Source organism: Gallinula chloropus (assembly GCF_964237585.1).
Source record: "Gallinula chloropus genome assembly, chromosome: 1".
NCBI classification, from domain to species: domain Eukaryota; kingdom Metazoa; phylum Chordata; class Aves; order Gruiformes; family Rallidae; genus Gallinula; species Gallinula chloropus.
This window is the reverse complement of record NC_140085.1, coordinates 117,021,432-117,038,639: the sequence shown is the minus strand read 5'-3', so window position 1 is coordinate 117,038,639 and position 17,208 is coordinate 117,021,432. Positions and strand designations below refer to the sequence as shown.

The following is a 17,208-nucleotide window of genomic DNA, read 5'->3' as shown; positions in this document are numbered from 1 at the left end:
AATGGACCAGGGTTGAACGAACAAATAAGACAGAAAAAGAAACTCCTTGAAACTTTCTAAATTAAAAAGCACACACGCTATTTTCTCGTTCAAGAGGTTTTAATAGAGACTCGTATTTTTAAACCTCTCACACTTTACACCACATTTAAATGTACATCAAGCTCAGATAAAAAATAAAGCTTTCTTACAAAGTACATTTTTCCAGTGAACTTTTTTTTTTTTGCAGTAAAAATAGCTGCTACATAAATCTCTCCTGATCTTTGAAAAGGAGTCACAGTTATTTCCAAAAATAGAGTTCATATTTTAATCATACAGGATAAACTGCAGGAAGAAGAGACAAGTCAACTGAAAAAATAAGGCTTGTATATAAATTTTTTTAAAAGGACATGCATAGAAGTTGAAAAACATATGCCATTTATAAAGGAAAAAAGGTCATTTTATCCATATTAATATTTTCATTTTCAATTACAGAAGAAACCACAAACAGGAACCCTTACATCCCTTTATGTTCTTGTAAAAATGCCAAAATGCACAAAGAATTGCCAGCTTCAGTCTTGACAAAATACTGAGCCAGTCTTCCCACCCTGCCCTCCCTCCCACCCCCCACCTTCATATCATAGGCATACCATATGCATGCACACTGAGTACTTGTGTTGTGTTTCAGGCCAATTAAATATTTGCAGAAGGTTGTATATCCTAGACAAACATGAAAAAAAATATGTAAATTTACATTTGTCCTATTTAAAAACACACATACAATTAGTTTAATTTACACTATACAGTATCTGTTAAATAGGAACATTACAGAGTTTCAAAAAGAATCACAGAATATATACAAACAGAATATTGAAATGGTATGATCTCCCTTCCCTTGTTCAAAGGGTCTTTCTTTTCTTGCTAACGGTTGCTACATGTGGTTTTGGACACAGAGTGTTTATGTACCTACGCAGCACATTTCTGGAGGAGTAATAGCAATAATAAAACGTGCTATAGAACAACAAATAATCGATCCTCCTTGCTGCTCATTTAAAATAAGTTAGGTAGTCGTTGGTTTTTGTTGGTTTGTGTTTTTAAATAATTTGCATGATGTAAAACATAAGCAAGGAAGATGGTATTTTAAAGTATCTGAGCAATGGTTCTGCTGCACCACTGGTTTCTCACCCAACCTTTGGTTTTAAAGCCAACCCATTACTATATGGCAGTGTAAGTAGCCGAGACGCTTTATACGGCAGTACAGGCAGTCAAAACGCTGGACCCAAGAGCGTCTCCGTGTCTCCGTGACAGAGCTAGGCCTGTGCTGCCTTCCGCGCCGCCCAAGTGCCTGACACGGCAACACCCGAAGCCCCTGATGAAATAAGGCCACTTCCTTCCAGCTCTCCCCGGTTACAAAATCGGTTAAGGTCCTTATTTCCCAACAGTTGCACCCATCTGAGCAGCCAGAAGAACCGACTGCAGATGGCTCCCAGACACACAGTCCCAACACGTGATCTTTGCCCCTGCAGCACCACATCGCCGGGCTCAGTCCTCCGTGTCGGGCTGCACCCCCAGCATGGCGTGCAGCTCCTCCGCCGTGTACCCCAGCAGGTTCTGCAGGTCGCACACGAAGCGGTACACGTAGCGCTTCCCTGAAGTTTTGTGGATGATGTTCTTGTCGTAATAATAGCGTAGGCCCCGGCTGAGCTTCTCATAGTTCATTTTGGGCTTGTTTTTCCTCCTTCCCCACCTCCGTGCCACCTGCCAGTCCAAAACAAAAGCAAAATGCAAAGGGCTTACTCAAGTCATCTTCTTCTGGTCGGCGGCTGACAAACAAAACGCATTAAATAACTGCATGTGCTTTGTAACTCCCAGACTGGGGTGAGAGAAGAGCTGGTGCCTAACCCCTCAGCTGAACATGCTCTGGGACAGTTATCGGCAGCAGCTCCAGGAGGAAGCGGCTGATGGCAAGTATCAGTGAAGAAGGATGGGTATTTGTAGTGGATATGCCAAAATGGGTTTAAGGGGATTGTTTACGGGAAATACATTCTCCCCTCTCAAGAAGGCACCATGCAAACTTTAATTTGCTACTTAGCAGTATGGGACAGCTCTTTAAGTGGAAGTTGAAATACATGAAGTTCCTCAGAGGTAATGATCCCCTCCCTCCTTTTTATTTAATAAAGGCTTCGGCAGACTTTAGAACACGTCTCTTAATACAATAACTTTCCTAGTGATAACAGAATCAGGAAATGAAAATACATCCTATTCCATTGTAATGACCAAAGCTTTAAGTTCCCAGAAGTATTTTAAAAGCAGCACTACTACATTTGCTGCATACCTAAAAAACCCAGTGATTCCCCATGCCCCAGTGCAGTCCCAGGCAGTATCGGCACAACTACATTCAGAAAGTTAAGTCATCACTACACTGGCAAGAGAAGCGAGTTTGTATACTACCTTTAAGTTTCAAGCCATAATGTGTTCTCCTAACTACAAGCAAATACCGGTATCCTTGGGTGGGAGGAGAGGAGAGGAACATCCCACAGCAATCCCAACTGTACAGTAAAGCACTTGCAGATAAAGAGATTTAAGCAAGTGTCTGAACTTGTAAATGCTTTATATTCAAGTCTAGGCCCACAGATGGCAGATCAGACCCTAAACCTTTTCACTTATTATTAATTAGCCACATACCTCATCTGGGTCAGCAAGTTTAAACTCCCATCCATCTCCAGTCCAACTAATAAACGACTGACAGGACTTGTCAGTCAGTAACTCCAGCAGGAATTGCCACAGCTGTATAGGTCCACTGCCTGGCAAGAGAGAGAGAGAGAGAGGGTGGGGGGAAACCACAGTTAATGCTTCTTCAGGCTCTGATCACAACCCACATATGTGACCCCTGGTCAGTCCTACCACAGCCCCTGGTCAGTCCTACCACAGGACGGATCTTGCAATTACTATGAGTTACTTTTTATTTTTTTTTAAATCAGAAAGAAACCTCAGGTTTTTCTCCATCAGATAAATCTGCTCACAAACACTTCAAATGAAAACAAGTCAGCTTTTTCATGTAAACACAGTATTTGACTCAAGATGTCTTTCCTTTTCATATGGATGCCTTAGCCCTCAATCCCATCAGCCACATTTCAAGCTCCAGGGCTTGTCCTGCAGTCCCGGGCTTGGCAAACATTCGGAGGAAGGAGAAAACCCGATTTCAGCAAGGACAACAGGAACGAGGTCTTAACATGCAAGCCAACATCTGTGGAAACTCCCAAGTGTGGGAGATACTTATTGTCCAAGTGTCACTCTTTCAAAGGGATCAAAAAGTGCTTTTTTGGTTTGCTTTGCCTTTTTTTTTTTAATGCATTCTGATGTACCTTCCTGCTCTTGCTTTAGACCGATAATCCTACCAGACTTTCTTTAGTAACATTTAAAATGGAAACTCTTCATGGGTAGTTGTCTCCCAGTTGTAAGGCATATACACCTTACAACTATCCAGCTTTATCATCATTGCTACATATTTATAGATAATACTGATGTTACACAAGAAGAGGAGTGACCATTCTGCTTCATTACTTACCAGTAAAGCCAGCTAGAGTTGCTGCTGGTATAACTGGTTTCCCTTGCTCTACAGGATCGCTTCGTTCTTGAATATAGTCTTTGAAAGACATTGTAGGTTTGCTCAGACACAAGGACTGGCTACAGTCATCTTCAAAGCTCTCATAGGAGGGCACACGCTGTAGATCCACTAATGAGGACTGGCTGTTCCAGGACTGCAGCATCGAATCCGAGCTCTCGTAACTCTCTGCGCCGCTGTCGCTAGATTCGTGCTCTCTAAGCTTCCCTTCATGAAAGAAAGAAACAGAAGAGCATTGGACTTTCTTTCTCCTTGCCCTTAATCTAGCTTGTACATAGAAATTACGCAAAGGAGGAAAAGACAGAGAATACGGCCTTGGACCCATGGTTATCATGCAGGTGAATGACTCACCAGTGTTATCTATCAGTAAGTTCAGATTGTTTCTTGGGAAATCCTGATTTACTGCACAGTAGTTCACACCAACGGCATCCGCTTGGGCTTTAGGGAACAATGAAAACTCCTGTTCTGGATTGAGGAGATTTGGTCCTGTTGAAGTCTGACAGATGTCTGTCAGGAGACTGGGTTTGGGATAACCAAGGGCTTTAGGGTATCCAGGCATCTGCATACTGTAGGAGTTCTGATCTACATTAACATCTGAGGAAAGAAAGAGGAGAATGAGTTAGATGTTCTTCTCTTCAGTCCTTTAGACTAAGTCCTTTAGACTTTAGTCCTTCAGCACATCACTACAGTTGTGTAACCAAGAAGTAATTTTCCTGCCAAAGTCTAACTAAGAAAGGGAGTGACAGATGCTACAGACCTGCCGGAAAGGTCACTGAAGTGAGTGAGAAGACCCCCACTAATGGGCTCTGATGCTGTAGAGCTCCCTCTTTAAGTTGCCAACCACAGATATATTTATTGTTTGTTCTTTAAGGAAACTACAGGACTACAAAACAAGCTGAAACAGCTTAAGGGGTTTTGGGTAAGGCTCTCATCATTAGGTGACACAATAAGGTTGAGCTGGAGATTAACTGTGGCAGAATGAAATACAACACCAATGAAACCATCTGAGAAAGCTCTATTACACTTCCTCAGGCTTCAAAAAGGCCTGAACGTAACTCCTGCTGCTCCCTAGTGATGCGAGTTTTTGACTCTCTTTGGTAGAGCTGGGAGTGCTCATTCTGCTCCACAGATGTAGGCTTTGGCATACCAAGAGGAAATTTGATTTTCTCAAAGCCTTTGCTCTTCAAAAGACTTCCTAAATAAATTAGATGACAATCAATTAAACAATACTGGGAAAGAAGGCTGTAGCAGTTGAAGTCAAGTGTTCTGCTCAAACACACTAACTCTTCTGGTGCCCTACTATTTTTATTTTTTTTTTTTTAGGAAAGGCAAACAAAAACCCAGCCATCTGTAACATGCTTATAACAAATGTAAGAGATATAAAATGCCAAATTTCTTAATACCTACTTAAGGAATTATTGTTGACCCAGTGAGGAACTGAGGTGAGATGAGAGTTCTCCACATACTGATCCTGCGTTTTCTCTTGGCTGTCTGGGGAGAGGGAGAAAAAAGAAAGTTTAGTTTTATAGATCTGAGTTGTATGCCACAACAGGCTTCTGACTCTCTTGATTATATTGAAGTCATCCTTCACCTGAATTTTACTGACAGACTGCCTTGCACTCTCTCTTTTGGGAAATCAAGCCATAAGAACACACACATACCAAAAAAATCCAACCAACTCTCAATAGGCTTGAAAACCATCATACCAATTGAATTCCAACATAAAACTTAGCAACAATAATTACAGTGTGTTTTAAGCTCCAGATCCTTAAGGGATGCAAACACCAAATGTTCCACTACAAACCCCATGGAACTCATACGGTGCTGCATGTAGGGCTTCAGCAATACTACCAGTGCCCACCCTAAGACACCTGAGGTGTCTTAGACTTCTTACATTCATTCACTGAATTACATCAGAACACTACATTGAAGGAACAAAACTCAAAACTTGTGATAAGTGAACAAATTTTGTCCAACTCTTTGTTATGTTTTTGGAGTTTTGGTTTTTTTGTTTGTTATTTTTGTTTTAATGAGGTATTACAGTAGCATTACCCTATTGTAATTTATTTCAATGATTATTCCAAATAAAACCTGACTGCATTAGGTATTCAGCCTGAACATGGATTGATTCCTGCAGATGTCTGCATCTGTACTCTGTGTAATGCATACAAAGGATGCATTAATAACGCTGATAATGCTTTTACTAACCAAGTTTTAAAGTTAATTTTGAGTTTTCATAGGTAATAAATCTCCTTCATAGTGAAACAAGTGTTGAAACAGTCCCAGTGCTGTTTCTGTTAGAAGACCCTTAAAATAAAAGCTCTTTCAGGCTCTTTACCTACCTTTTATCATCTGTTCCAGGTGTTCCCACAGAATATCACCCACATAGTCAGGTGCCAGCTCCAAGAAACGCTCCTTGCCCAGGTTGCACAAGTCTTGGCCACTCATAAGAAACTGATGGAAGTTGACATTCGCCAAGCTAAACTCATTGGTAGCCCATGAAAGCCACTGGCAGACTTGCTGTTCAGTCCACAGCCAGGGATCTGCAAGACAGAAAGCATACAGTATTCAGAGACAACTCCTGGACTTTGTCAAATAATCTTAGTTAGAAGGCAGCAAATGCCAAAAAAAGAGAAAAAAAAAGAAAAAAGTGTTAACGCAAGTTACTTCATTCTGAATGAATTTAGAATTAATTTATTCTTGAATTTAAAGGGAAAAAAAACCCAAGCACCAAGCACAAAAAACAGCCCTCTATTTTCCCTCTGCATTCAGTTGTAATCAGAGATGTCCTCAGCTTACTTGATTCTCTCTTAGGCTGCCAAAGCATGAGCTCTCCATGCACCCATTTTTAACACCAGCAAGTCTAGTCTTTCCAAGTCAAGCTGTGCCAGATTCACATAGGATCCATTCTTGTATTTCCTACTGACATCATTCTTTCTCTTTTGAAAGAGCCGCTATTCAGTGTCCTCCTTAGCATTAAAAAAAAAAGGGGGCTTATAAATAGAAAACACTTACTATTTGGGATACCCAGCCGACACTGTTCCTTTGTGAAACCACTGAAAGTATCTTTCAAGGCCTGACTCATCACAGCCTTACTGCATGGGGTTAACAGAGGCAATTCACAGTTGTTCGACTCTGCAAGAAAGAAAAAGGGGTGGAAGGGAAAAGGAAGATGCATTAACTTCTAGGCCAGTGAAAGGAGTAACAGGGTTTTTGCTGTGCTATTTGAAAAATAAGAGGGATGCTGACAACTGGGTATTTTTGAACTAGCCACAAACAGAACAGAATAATTTTCTGATACAGAAAGTCTTTGACTTAATATATCAAAACTAAAATCTCTGATCTGATAAAATTGCATCATGCTACACTAAAGCTTTGCAGTTTTCCATTATACAGATTCTCATTTACTCTTAGTAGTTACATAAAGCATCTTCATTGCAGGGAAATTTTACTATTACTCTTTTTTAATAGAAATATGAGACTGCTTATTCCTATTTTGTCACCTACAGTTCGACCTCAGGCTTCCTTCTAACTCCAGGCAGTCTTCATTTAGTTTGAGAGCTAAGAAACTGACAGTAGGGTTGTGAAGAACCAGCTCGTGCTGTTTAACACGGCTTTCCAGGGGGCTCTGTTTCAGACCTTCTGATGCACCTCTCCACCACCCAAGTACACAGAGCGATGGATAACCCTGTCATCTGAGTGAAACAGATGTGACTGGTGACAAGCAACTATCTGGTGTCTAAATAACACAACAGAATCCAAAATCAGCATCACCTTATGCCAGTAAAAATTACTGATCTGCTTAACTGATTTTTAAATTTGCAAGTACATTCCAATTTAAGGACAAACTTGTCTGCCCCTCAGCCTCTCTTACTGGGTAATTTTCACCAGAAGATGCCTTATTTTACTCTGGAAGAAAAGTTTCTGAGTTGAAGAAAGTCCACCACACTGCCTAGATGTTTCAGATTAAGACACCTGTCCTTGATCACTCATTTATGATTGACGTCATTTATCTAGGGACAATTTGAGGACAACTTAACCACCTCATGACTGCATCCCTGCACATTTGAGACTCTTAAGAGCTCACACAGGGGTTGCATTTGAAGGAGACCTGCTATGTTAGAGGCACATAACGGTGGCAGGCGACAAAGGCGATGAACTTGGCAGACTTCAAGTCCGCTTGTGACGCTGTGCAGCTCTTCTTGTTTTCCTAGATTATCTAGGGGCTCCACTTGACCCAGCAAGTGGAGCTCATTACCAGCCCGTGCTTAAATGTTTTTACCACACCCATCCCCAATATCTGCTAGGACTTGCTTTGCTGACCAGCTCGGTGTACTGATTAGCACCACACTGGAACAAAGGACTGCTGGTTTTCACAGATTTGAGGCTTTTATTTTTTCCCTTCCCTAGGGGTTAATTAATGCAGCATCAGATAAAATAGCTACGTTTTGGACTAAACTCCCCATTTGGACAGGGATTTTAGGTAAGGATTTGTAAAGAACTTTTAGTAGTTACTGTCCTATATACACACACCAAAAAAAAGGACTTGTAAATACGCCCCCTCCCATTTTAAGGTAAAGATTAAAACAAACTGTGAAGTGGAAGGTGGTGAGAAGTGAAAGGGAACAAAGATTTTGTGTTCCGGGATTTCATACCAGAGGGTCAAGAGAAGAGTGTGCGGAATGCCTGCAACATCTCAACCCTAATTATGAGTTTAAATACACATAATAATCTTCAGGTTTAGTTAAAAAACTAAACCAACCCCAAACTCCCTTAACTCTGCTTTAATAGCTACTAAATCTTCTTCTGTGGACTGTCAGTTTTCTAGACTACTGAACCCATTCATTTTCAGTACAGAGAACAGCAACTAAAGCAGAGCAAGTCACATGGATAAAAATCAAGTATGGGCTTATTCTCTGTGTACAACAACACTTCTGTTTAGGGAAGTCCACACTGCACTTGTAAGAGTGTATTTCTTTCTAACTAGACTAAAAGAACAAAGTGAAGAGTTACCATAAGAAGTTGAATCAAATCCCGTTGGCACTTCTTGAAGTGTCTGATCTTCATTTAGTGAGAAAAAATATCCAGCAAAGAGAGAGTTTGAGCTATCAAAGGTGTCAAATGCTGGTTGACGCTGCAAAGCAACAGAATAACAAAAAAAAAAAAAAAAAAAAACAAACCAATGTGAGTATTCAGCTAGGGCACCATCAACTTCATTGCTAGGAAGTGGCTGGGTTAGGTTTCCTAGATTTGGAGATCATGCATAACCACTATCTTGAATCAGTTAAGTTGTTCCTTTGAAATATAAACACCATGATAGCGTAGCTTCTTGTACAGGAACGCAAAACAACTAACATTCAGACCACAGTGCTAGGTGGGTGGCATGTTCTGCAGGTTACAGTAAAGCCAAGTAAGGATATTCTTGGTTTTCCTGTAATTGTGGCTTTTAACAATAGAGAATGCATGTCTGCGCATAGAGGGAGAGAGAGGTATTTATTTCCAGGTATACTTAAAGGAAATTCTTATTTCTTTAACCCTTTAAAGTCAATGTCCACTTGATGAGTACTTGATGGCAGAGACAGGGCCAGTAAATTATGGAAAAGCATCTGCCAGTGCAAGACCTGCAAGGAATACATGTAGGTTTTTGGATGGGGGTTTTTTTGTTAATGAAAAATGTAACCTGAACCACATAACTTGAAGACACACAGACGACTTTACAGGACTTCAGGAACAATATTACTCCTTTGCTGTGACATATTTCTAAGTTACTGGATTTGCCAGCCACTATATTCTGCAGCCCTTCAAGTGCTCAGACGCTCCGTGAAACACGGATAGCTCCATTATACAGAAAGGAATAAACTGGATTAATAACACTGTTCCATGTAAGAGTGGATTGTACTGATATACTGGAAACATTCAATAACTACTGTTATATTCTGAAAACCTAACTTCTTTCAAATTTGACTTGTGTCAACGTGTACACTAGAAACATGGAGCATTATTGCTCGATTCCGTGCCCCCTCCCCCCCTTAGTCTTCGGGGGGCAGAAGGAACGTTAACAGAGGAGGAAATAACTTTAAAAACAACTTATGCAACACTACTGTTAGTCACAAGGAAACAGCATCCGTAATATCTAAAGGCATAAGATGGATAAAAGTTGCCACTGAGATATTTGAAAGCACTTGATAGAACATGGTTCTGGAGAGCTGTGGCACACTCACGGCAGCTATGGCAGTTTAGGGAGCTGGAGACGAAGGCAACATGCCTGTTTTACTCATCCTCTGGTCTTCCAGCTTATGCCAAGGTAAAGGATTTAGCTAAGGAAGAGGCAACAATTTTTCAGGGCAGTTTTGAATAGCAAGTACTCTGGAATAACAAGTACTTATGTTTTCTCTCGTTCTCCAACTTGACTTTTTATGTCAGCGCAAAGTTTCAAGTGGCTTGGAGTAGCTCTGTACCAGGTGTCTTTTATGCACTGAGTGAGTGTCAACCCTCTCCCCAAATTACATTCTCCCTAGTAGGAAACTAGGAATCCTAATTTTTTGTTGTATTTTATAACAAAATGCAATGCACTCCAGTACATATATTATGACAGCATACACTCCACAGAAGAAAAAACCTGGTAAAATACACAATATCATGCCTCCAGGGGTTAATTGGGTTCAAAAATCTCTGCTGAGCACTGACTGGCAGACAACTTGTGTCTGATTGGTTCAGGTACCCAGCATAACTGGAGGGAAGAGTCAAAGTGAACCCAAGGAAAGGCTCATTTCCAAACGAAACAAGTTAATAACAATCGTCAAACCCGCTAGTAAAAGATTCTTTATACATTACTAGATAAAAGCACTGACTCATCGCTAGTACCTAAAAGAAAGGGTAAGTTCTTTCAACACAATCTGGAAACTCCTGTGTTTTTTTGTAAATAGCTGACCCTTATCCTGAGTCACTGGAAAAAATGCTGTGGCATGTGAATGAGTAAAATCCATACTGGGCTAGTTTCGTATTTCAAAACGGAGAAAACTAACATGTAAGCAGGTTCTTCATGTAATAGCAGTAAAAGGGGGAAAAACCCAATGTAGAATAAATTCTGCTTGCCCTACCAGTTATGCAACCATTTTATTTGGCTTTTCAACTTAGGGAAGAATAATTATTACAGAACAAAAGAAAAAGAAATGTGAACAGCTACGAAATAGTAGAATACAGGTCTCTGTTTTGACTTGATTATATGACAACTGAGTAACTGCTTAGAACAGCCACTGTGTTACAGAGCATACAGCTGTTAAATCAGGGGATTTCTTCTGGATTTTGTTGTTGCTATGGACAGAAGGAAAAGCCAAGAGGGGGCCTAAAACCTCATAGGAGTTAGCATAATAGAGTCTCACTAACTGATTCTTCAAAACATGGACATTCCTCAAAGTTATTGACAGCAGAAAGTGTCTTCCTAACCTTTTGTTTGTTTGTTTACATTAATCAATGCTGTGTAAAAAATTAATAGTGGGATTAACAAGCAACTTAAAAGAATGGGGAGGAGGGAAGCTCTGAAAGACCAAGTTTTTATAGTCTGCTTCTCATTTGTCCTCGGTTTCTAAGTTCCTTTCACAGCAAGATAACAGGCACAATCTATCTAAAGATAAAATATATTTAATAATTACCTTTGATTCTTACAATGTATTGGACTTTCATTTTACATAGTTTCATGCAGTAAGTGAATAACCTAATAACCCACTTTTTTTTTTTTTTATATACAATGCTCCTGAATGAACCAGACATAACCAGTGGTATCAGAAGTGCCTTCTGCCAGCCTCATCAAGTTGTAGATAGAAAGACCACCCCTAATGCCAACGCTACAACCTTTATTTAGGCAAAAACTCCACCAATTCCAAAGAATTTGAGCTCAGTTCTTGTCTACTTCGTACTTTCAGATTCTTAGGATTTGAGAAATGGAGGGGGGAGCCTCCTTGGGGGAGAGGTTTGTAGATGCGAGATTTGCATCTTCCTATTTCATTCTGATTTTCACATCTCTACTGAACTCAGTGGGAATACACCAGGAGAAGATTAGAGGTTACAAGCAAGCAATTAAAACCTGAGTATCTATGTTCACCTTGGCATGGTTACACAATTCCTGTGCTAGCATTAGTAAGAACACAATAAATGCATTAGCCCTAGACAGGTTTAGAAGGTGACAGCCTAAGAGTACTCACCTTGAGCATTCCTCTGTACATGTTAGACACGGGAGCTACTTGATCCATGTTCCTGATCCCAAAGTCACTCATCTGAAAAAGGAAAGGGGTCACATGAAAAACACTGCCACCAAGGAAGCAAGCATCTTAACAGATCTGTCTCACTGCTTCAGACTACAGAACAGCTCCCAGAACGAAATGCAGGGAAAGCTTCCCATCTTGTTACCCACATCCCAATCACATGGGGCACGATTCCCATCTTGCTTAAGCAGCTTTTTAACTGGAAGACCTTTCACAGGCATCACATGTGTTAATGTTTTATGACACGAGCGAACAGGAGGACGGGTTAGCTTCTAAAACCCAACGAGCTTTTAGCACCTTGTTCTGTCAGTCCAAAAAGCCTACAGAAGTCCTCTGGCCACCAAGCAGCTATTGCTTTAAGATATTTTCCAACCCTCACCCGCTATTTTCAACATCCAGTTTTGTACTGATTTTGCTTACTATATTCCTGCTCATGTGCCATGATTCACTTTGGCTTTCAAAGGAAGGAAGGGATGTGAGAGAGCGCACACTGTGATACACCTTCACGTACTGGCATTCACCCCTTTCACCCTTTTACGAACAATCACTGAGGCCAAGACCCAGCATTAGCATCCCGCTTCCTTTACTAGGCAAAGCATCGCCAAGCCATGTGTTCTTGCACATTTTATAAACAGGGGATTAGAATATTTACAAAGCTTTGGAGGGCCTAAGTTTTAATGGAAAGGGATTTATGCAGTAAATTAGCCTGTTTAACGAGACCACCATCGAGACATTTGAGCTACTGAAGTCAAAGCTATGTATCATACTGCCTGTATTACAGAAACTGGCATGTATAGCTTGTTCCCCTATATACAGCTTAAGGAAAAGAGTGATAAGATTCATATCCTTTCACTGACCTATGGGAGATCAAACATCAGGAATACAGCCAGTTTTATGGCCATTGTTCAGATTTATCGTGATGCTGTAATTCAGGTGTCGGTAAACGGTACCTTATCAGGCTACACTGTGGCAAGTTGCCTCTCAACTATTTTCCTTCTCTTTTTTTCACGGCGTTGGGCTAAAACTCTCTTGCTCCACAGAACCCGTCTGCAAATGTGCATTTGTATTTAAATAGTCACATAGGACAATATTAGTATTTCCACGAAACTGTGATCACTTACTACAGGTGACTTATCTCATTAACCATGTTTAAGACAAGGAGAAATCAAAATACAGTCTTAAAAGACTCAGAAAAAGATGGAAAATTAGAGCTTAACAAAAATGAGTGCAGCCTGTTAAAATGACAGTGCATAGAAAAGCCGTCCATACAAGCAAAGAGGAAAAGAAAAACATGCAACAGCCCAAGACAAGGAACCCTTTCATCCTTTTATACAGCCCATCACTTAGAAATCCCAAGTCCTTAACCTGAAAGGCCCATTTCAACTTCACTCTCATTAGATGTATGGGTCTTATCGTTGAAATAAAATAAATCGACCGAGTATGAAAAGAACAGTCGACTTACACTTCATTGATGTTACCCAAAAGCGCAATCTACTGAATGATGGTTTTTACCTCAAATAACACGTACAAATATTTGATCTAAATTACACATCTCATTGAACAGCAAAGAATTTTACACAGCATGAGCCTCACTCAGCAAGCTTCCTCATCTTTTCATTAAGTTTGCCACATTTTAAACAACTGTTTGTCCTCACATTCAGCTGGGCTTTTTAAAAAAGAGTATACAGGTATTCCTAACACCCTTTGTTTTGTCTTTGAAGCCTGCTCCGGTGTCTAAGGATAACTAGCTGTAAGCCTTCCCCAGCAGAAAGTATTTGTGAAAACATTCTATGTGTTTCCAGTAAGTTTAGATCTGATCCTCAGGACTACAAACAAGATTTCTGGCACTTCCAGGTGCACCCCTGGCCTCCACACAAATCCTGTTAGGAACTTCCCCACCGACTGAAAGGACTGGGATTCTCTCCTTCCCGATTGTTTTTGTTTGTTTGTTCCTTTAGAGACGTTTAGGGTCCCTATACAAAAGGTTTACCCGAAGTCCTCATTACATGGCATTGCTCATTAACCCAAGTCCCTGTTTATGCTAGGCTGCTCGTTTGTGCTGTGGCCTTCCTTGCCTGTGCACTGCACAGCTTAAGAAGCACCAGGCATCAGAACTCAGGTCTAGTAACACATGAAGGTCCTCATCATGTCTTGTTACACTCCAGTTTTCTTTTTCCAACCAAACCTCTCACGGTGTTATGAATCTCTACAGTCTTGGCTTGCCATACGTCAGCTTTCTCCCCGAGATCTGAAACCCTCACAGAGCTACCACAAGACAAGCGGGGCTGAAAAGGCAATAGTTCACAGCACAAAGGGTTAAAGCTTGCTTTCTGCTGGACTTGGAAAGCTACTGTTTTAATTTCAGGCAAGACACTAGGGCTCACCACGGCGTGGCTGGGCCTCACTTCCAACTCCTCCACTAATGCTGATGACTGCGACTTGCCAGCTATAATTGGTTTAACTGGCAGGACACCTTCTTCAACACCCCCGCATAGCTGAGTGGGTGAACCAGAACAGGGTCAACAGGATCAGGCACTTATTAACTAATACTCCTGAATTCTGATCAACTTCTTTTCAGCAATGGCCAGGTGGCTTGCCCACTGCTGGATTCAGCAGGGAACCATCCACGCCCAGAACTAAATCATACCAGCGTCCACAATGTATCTCGGCTGTTTTTCATTTGGTTTTGTTTTGATCGTTCTTGGTCTTGGTTTGTTTTCTTTTTTGTGGGATTTTTGGAAGGTTGTTTCTTTTTTTTTGGGGGGGGGGGGGGGTGGGTGGGTGGGGTGGGGTGGGAAGGGAGTATCTGGTTGTCGTTTTGCTTTTAAATGGCAGATTTTTCAGGCAAAAAGAGATAAAATTGCAGTATTTCGTAGCAGGAGGCTGAGGCAGCCGCCTGCCTCCGGAGCACTGATGCCCCGCGCGGCTTCTGGGCTCCCCAAGCGCCCACGGGGGAGATGGCCGGGCGCTGCTCTGACTTCTCACACATGACACACTCGCCCACATAAAAGTTAGATGCGGAGATCATACAGCCCAGCATTTTTTATAAGTCCCTTTAAAGTATTAACCAGAACCGGAGTGCGCGCTGCCCATTAACCCTTTCCTCCCGGCCGCGCAGCCTCCTCCTCCAACAAGGCATCCCCGGCCGCTTTGAACGCGTGTCCCACCCCCCAGCCTCTGAATTCAGCCCCGCCGAGTCCCCTCCCGGGCGGGCACCGGCCGCCGCCCCCCTTCTCCCGCGGGGTCTGCCCGCTCCCCGGCTCCCGCCATCCCTCAGGGGGGATCCGGCCGCGCCTCCGAGACCCCCCCGGCGTCGGAGCGGCGCGGAGCGGGTCGGTGCGTGCCGGCGAGCCGCCCCCATCCCCGCGGCGCGGCCGCCCTCGTCTCACCTGGCCCCCGAGCCCGGCGCTCGCCTGCTCCTCCGCGTCCCTCCCCGGCGGCGGCGGCACCGGGGCCACACACAGAGTCCACACACACCCCAAAAAATTTAAAAAAAAAAAAAAAGAAGATTAAAAATAGCGCGTTGTTGCCTCTCTCCGGGAGCCAAAATATCCTCGATCCTCGATGTGGCAGAGCCGGCCAACAACAACAGCAGCGGCGGCGGCGGCGGCAGCGGGCTGATCCCGGCGGGAGAGTCCCGGAGGAAGAGGAGGAAGGGGGGGCGGGAGGAGGGAGAGAAGGCGGGTGCCCGCGGCGGGTGCGTGGGCGCTGCCGGCCAAGCCGCTGCTACCGCCGGCCCCTGTCCTCTGCTGCGCTGCGCTGAGCCGAGCCGAGCCGTGCCGCGCCGCGCTGTGCTGTGCCGCGCCGCCCGCCCTCGCAGGCGCTCTTCAGCGGGCGGGGGGAGGTGGCGGTGCTGGGACCCGCCTCCCCGCAAGCCCGGCCCCTCTTGCCGCCCCGGGGCCGGTTGTTGTCGTCGTCGTCGCCGTCGTCGTCGTTACGGCCGCCGCGATCGCTGAGGTCTGGTCGCGCCGGTAGCGCCCGAGCCCCTCTCGGCCCGCGGGGGCTGCCCGATGGCCGCGCTCTTCCCCCGGCCCCGGCGGCTTCTCCCGCCTGGTGCTGCTGGGCTCGGGGAGAGGAAAAGACGGGTTTAGCTCATTCAGAGAGACAGCTGGTTTTGTTTGTTGGGTCTGTGTTCTTGGTTTTTTCCTGGCTGTACAGGCGATAGTGAATGCTGGACGCGTTCCGGGCTTATTTTTTAATTAATACCTGTCCTCGAGATAGATAAGGTTAGGAGAATTAACCCATAAAGTCCAAGCATCTGTATACATAGCCTGTTTTTTTAAATAAACTGTGGCACTTGCCGCTGTGGAAGTTCAGCAGCTATGTCATGTTGCATCCTCTACGATTATTTTGAGGAGTTAATAACATAAACTAGAGGCAGTGTGAGAGCTGTGCCCGCAGTTTTCGTTTTGTGAATGGCAGGTCCAAGCACCACGGGCAGTAAAACAGAGTTGGCCTTCCTCACACTTTGAAAAAAATCTGGTAGCCCTTGGAAAGTCCCAGGGAGCCCTATGCCGAGAAAATAACGAAGAAACTTTCTGCTACATTGATTCTGTTAGAATGAGATCCCCCTGAGGGGTTGGAGAGACTCAGTGGGCAGGCAAAGGGGAGGCATGGGTTGCTTTTCTTACTGTGCTCTGCACGCAGCTGTACCGCCTCACCTTGCTGCCTCTCTTACTGCATAACCTTTCACTGACAACTTCGATGTGGTGATAAACACTTTGGGTGCACCTATCTGGGAGGGATCCACACGTGCCTCCCAGCTCCCCAGCCTGGCTGAGCGTTGGAGTGGTGTCCTGACGGCATTTTGGCTTGACACCTGTCTGTCTGCCATCTATCACACTGTGTGCTCTGGTTGGGAAGAAGCTGTGATGTGTCCGTCCGGCAGCTATCCCGCTCTGGGTGCCCTGTATGAAGAGCCTACGTCCTGCAGCATCCACCTCACAGGTCACAGAAGCAGTCTTTGGAAACAATAAATCACAGAGCTGTAAGGAGGAAACAAACTGGAGTCACACTTTCTTGTTGCTTCCACCCTCAACTTCTCGCTGAACACTGGTGACCTAAACTTCACTTAAGAAGCGGTTCTTTAAGCTTGCTGTTACACGTTGCTTTATTTAAACTAACTCCCAGATCAAATGAACACCTGTGTCATATGGTTTTAACTTTTCTTGTAATAGGAGCCCAATAACTGCTACTTCTTGGTACCTCATCAGATTCCAACTGACCCTTGTGCCAACGCTGGGATTATTTTTGCCATTAAAAAGCCATAGTTTCTTTGGCTGTTGGTGGTGCAGTTGTCAAGCCCCCTCCTTCTGTATTTTCCAGTTATTTGTCGCCACAGCAAGA

General features: G+C 43.5%; 1 protein-coding gene across 1 annotated transcript; it reads right to left on the bottom strand.

The window, feature by feature from the left end:
• Positions 1-622: 622 nt before the first annotated feature.
• On the bottom strand, positions 623-15,364 carry ETS2 (ETS proto-oncogene 2, transcription factor). The gene is made up of 10 exons (XM_084279187.1): positions 15,252-15,364; positions 11,803-11,874; positions 8,615-8,735; positions 6,617-6,736; positions 5,944-6,144; positions 5,009-5,092; positions 3,953-4,195; positions 3,541-3,808; positions 2,662-2,776; positions 623-1,734 (listed from the first exon to the last, which is right to left on the bottom strand). Exons 2-10 carry the CDS (start codon positions 11,872-11,874, stop codon positions 1,519-1,521), a joined length of 1,440 nt encoding a protein of 479 aa, XP_084135313.1. The 5' UTR covers positions 15,252-15,364; the 3' UTR covers positions 623-1,518.
• Positions 15,365-17,208: the final 1,844 nt, after the last annotated feature.

Bases quoted from the DNA above. Each gene is read 5' to 3' on its own strand.
- ETS2 (XM_084279187.1), bottom strand. From the start codon at position 11,874: ATGAGTGACTTTGGGATCAGGAACATGGATCAAGTAGCTCCCGTGTCT. The intron at 5,093-5,943 runs GTAGGTAAAGAG...CCCTCTCCCCAG, and splicing joins CCTGGAACAGATGATAAAAG to ACAGCCAAGAGAAAACGCAG. The intron at 4,196-5,008 runs GTAGGTATTAAG...TTCTTTCCTCAG, and splicing joins GGTCAACAATAATTCCTTAA to ATGTTAATGTAGATCAGAAC.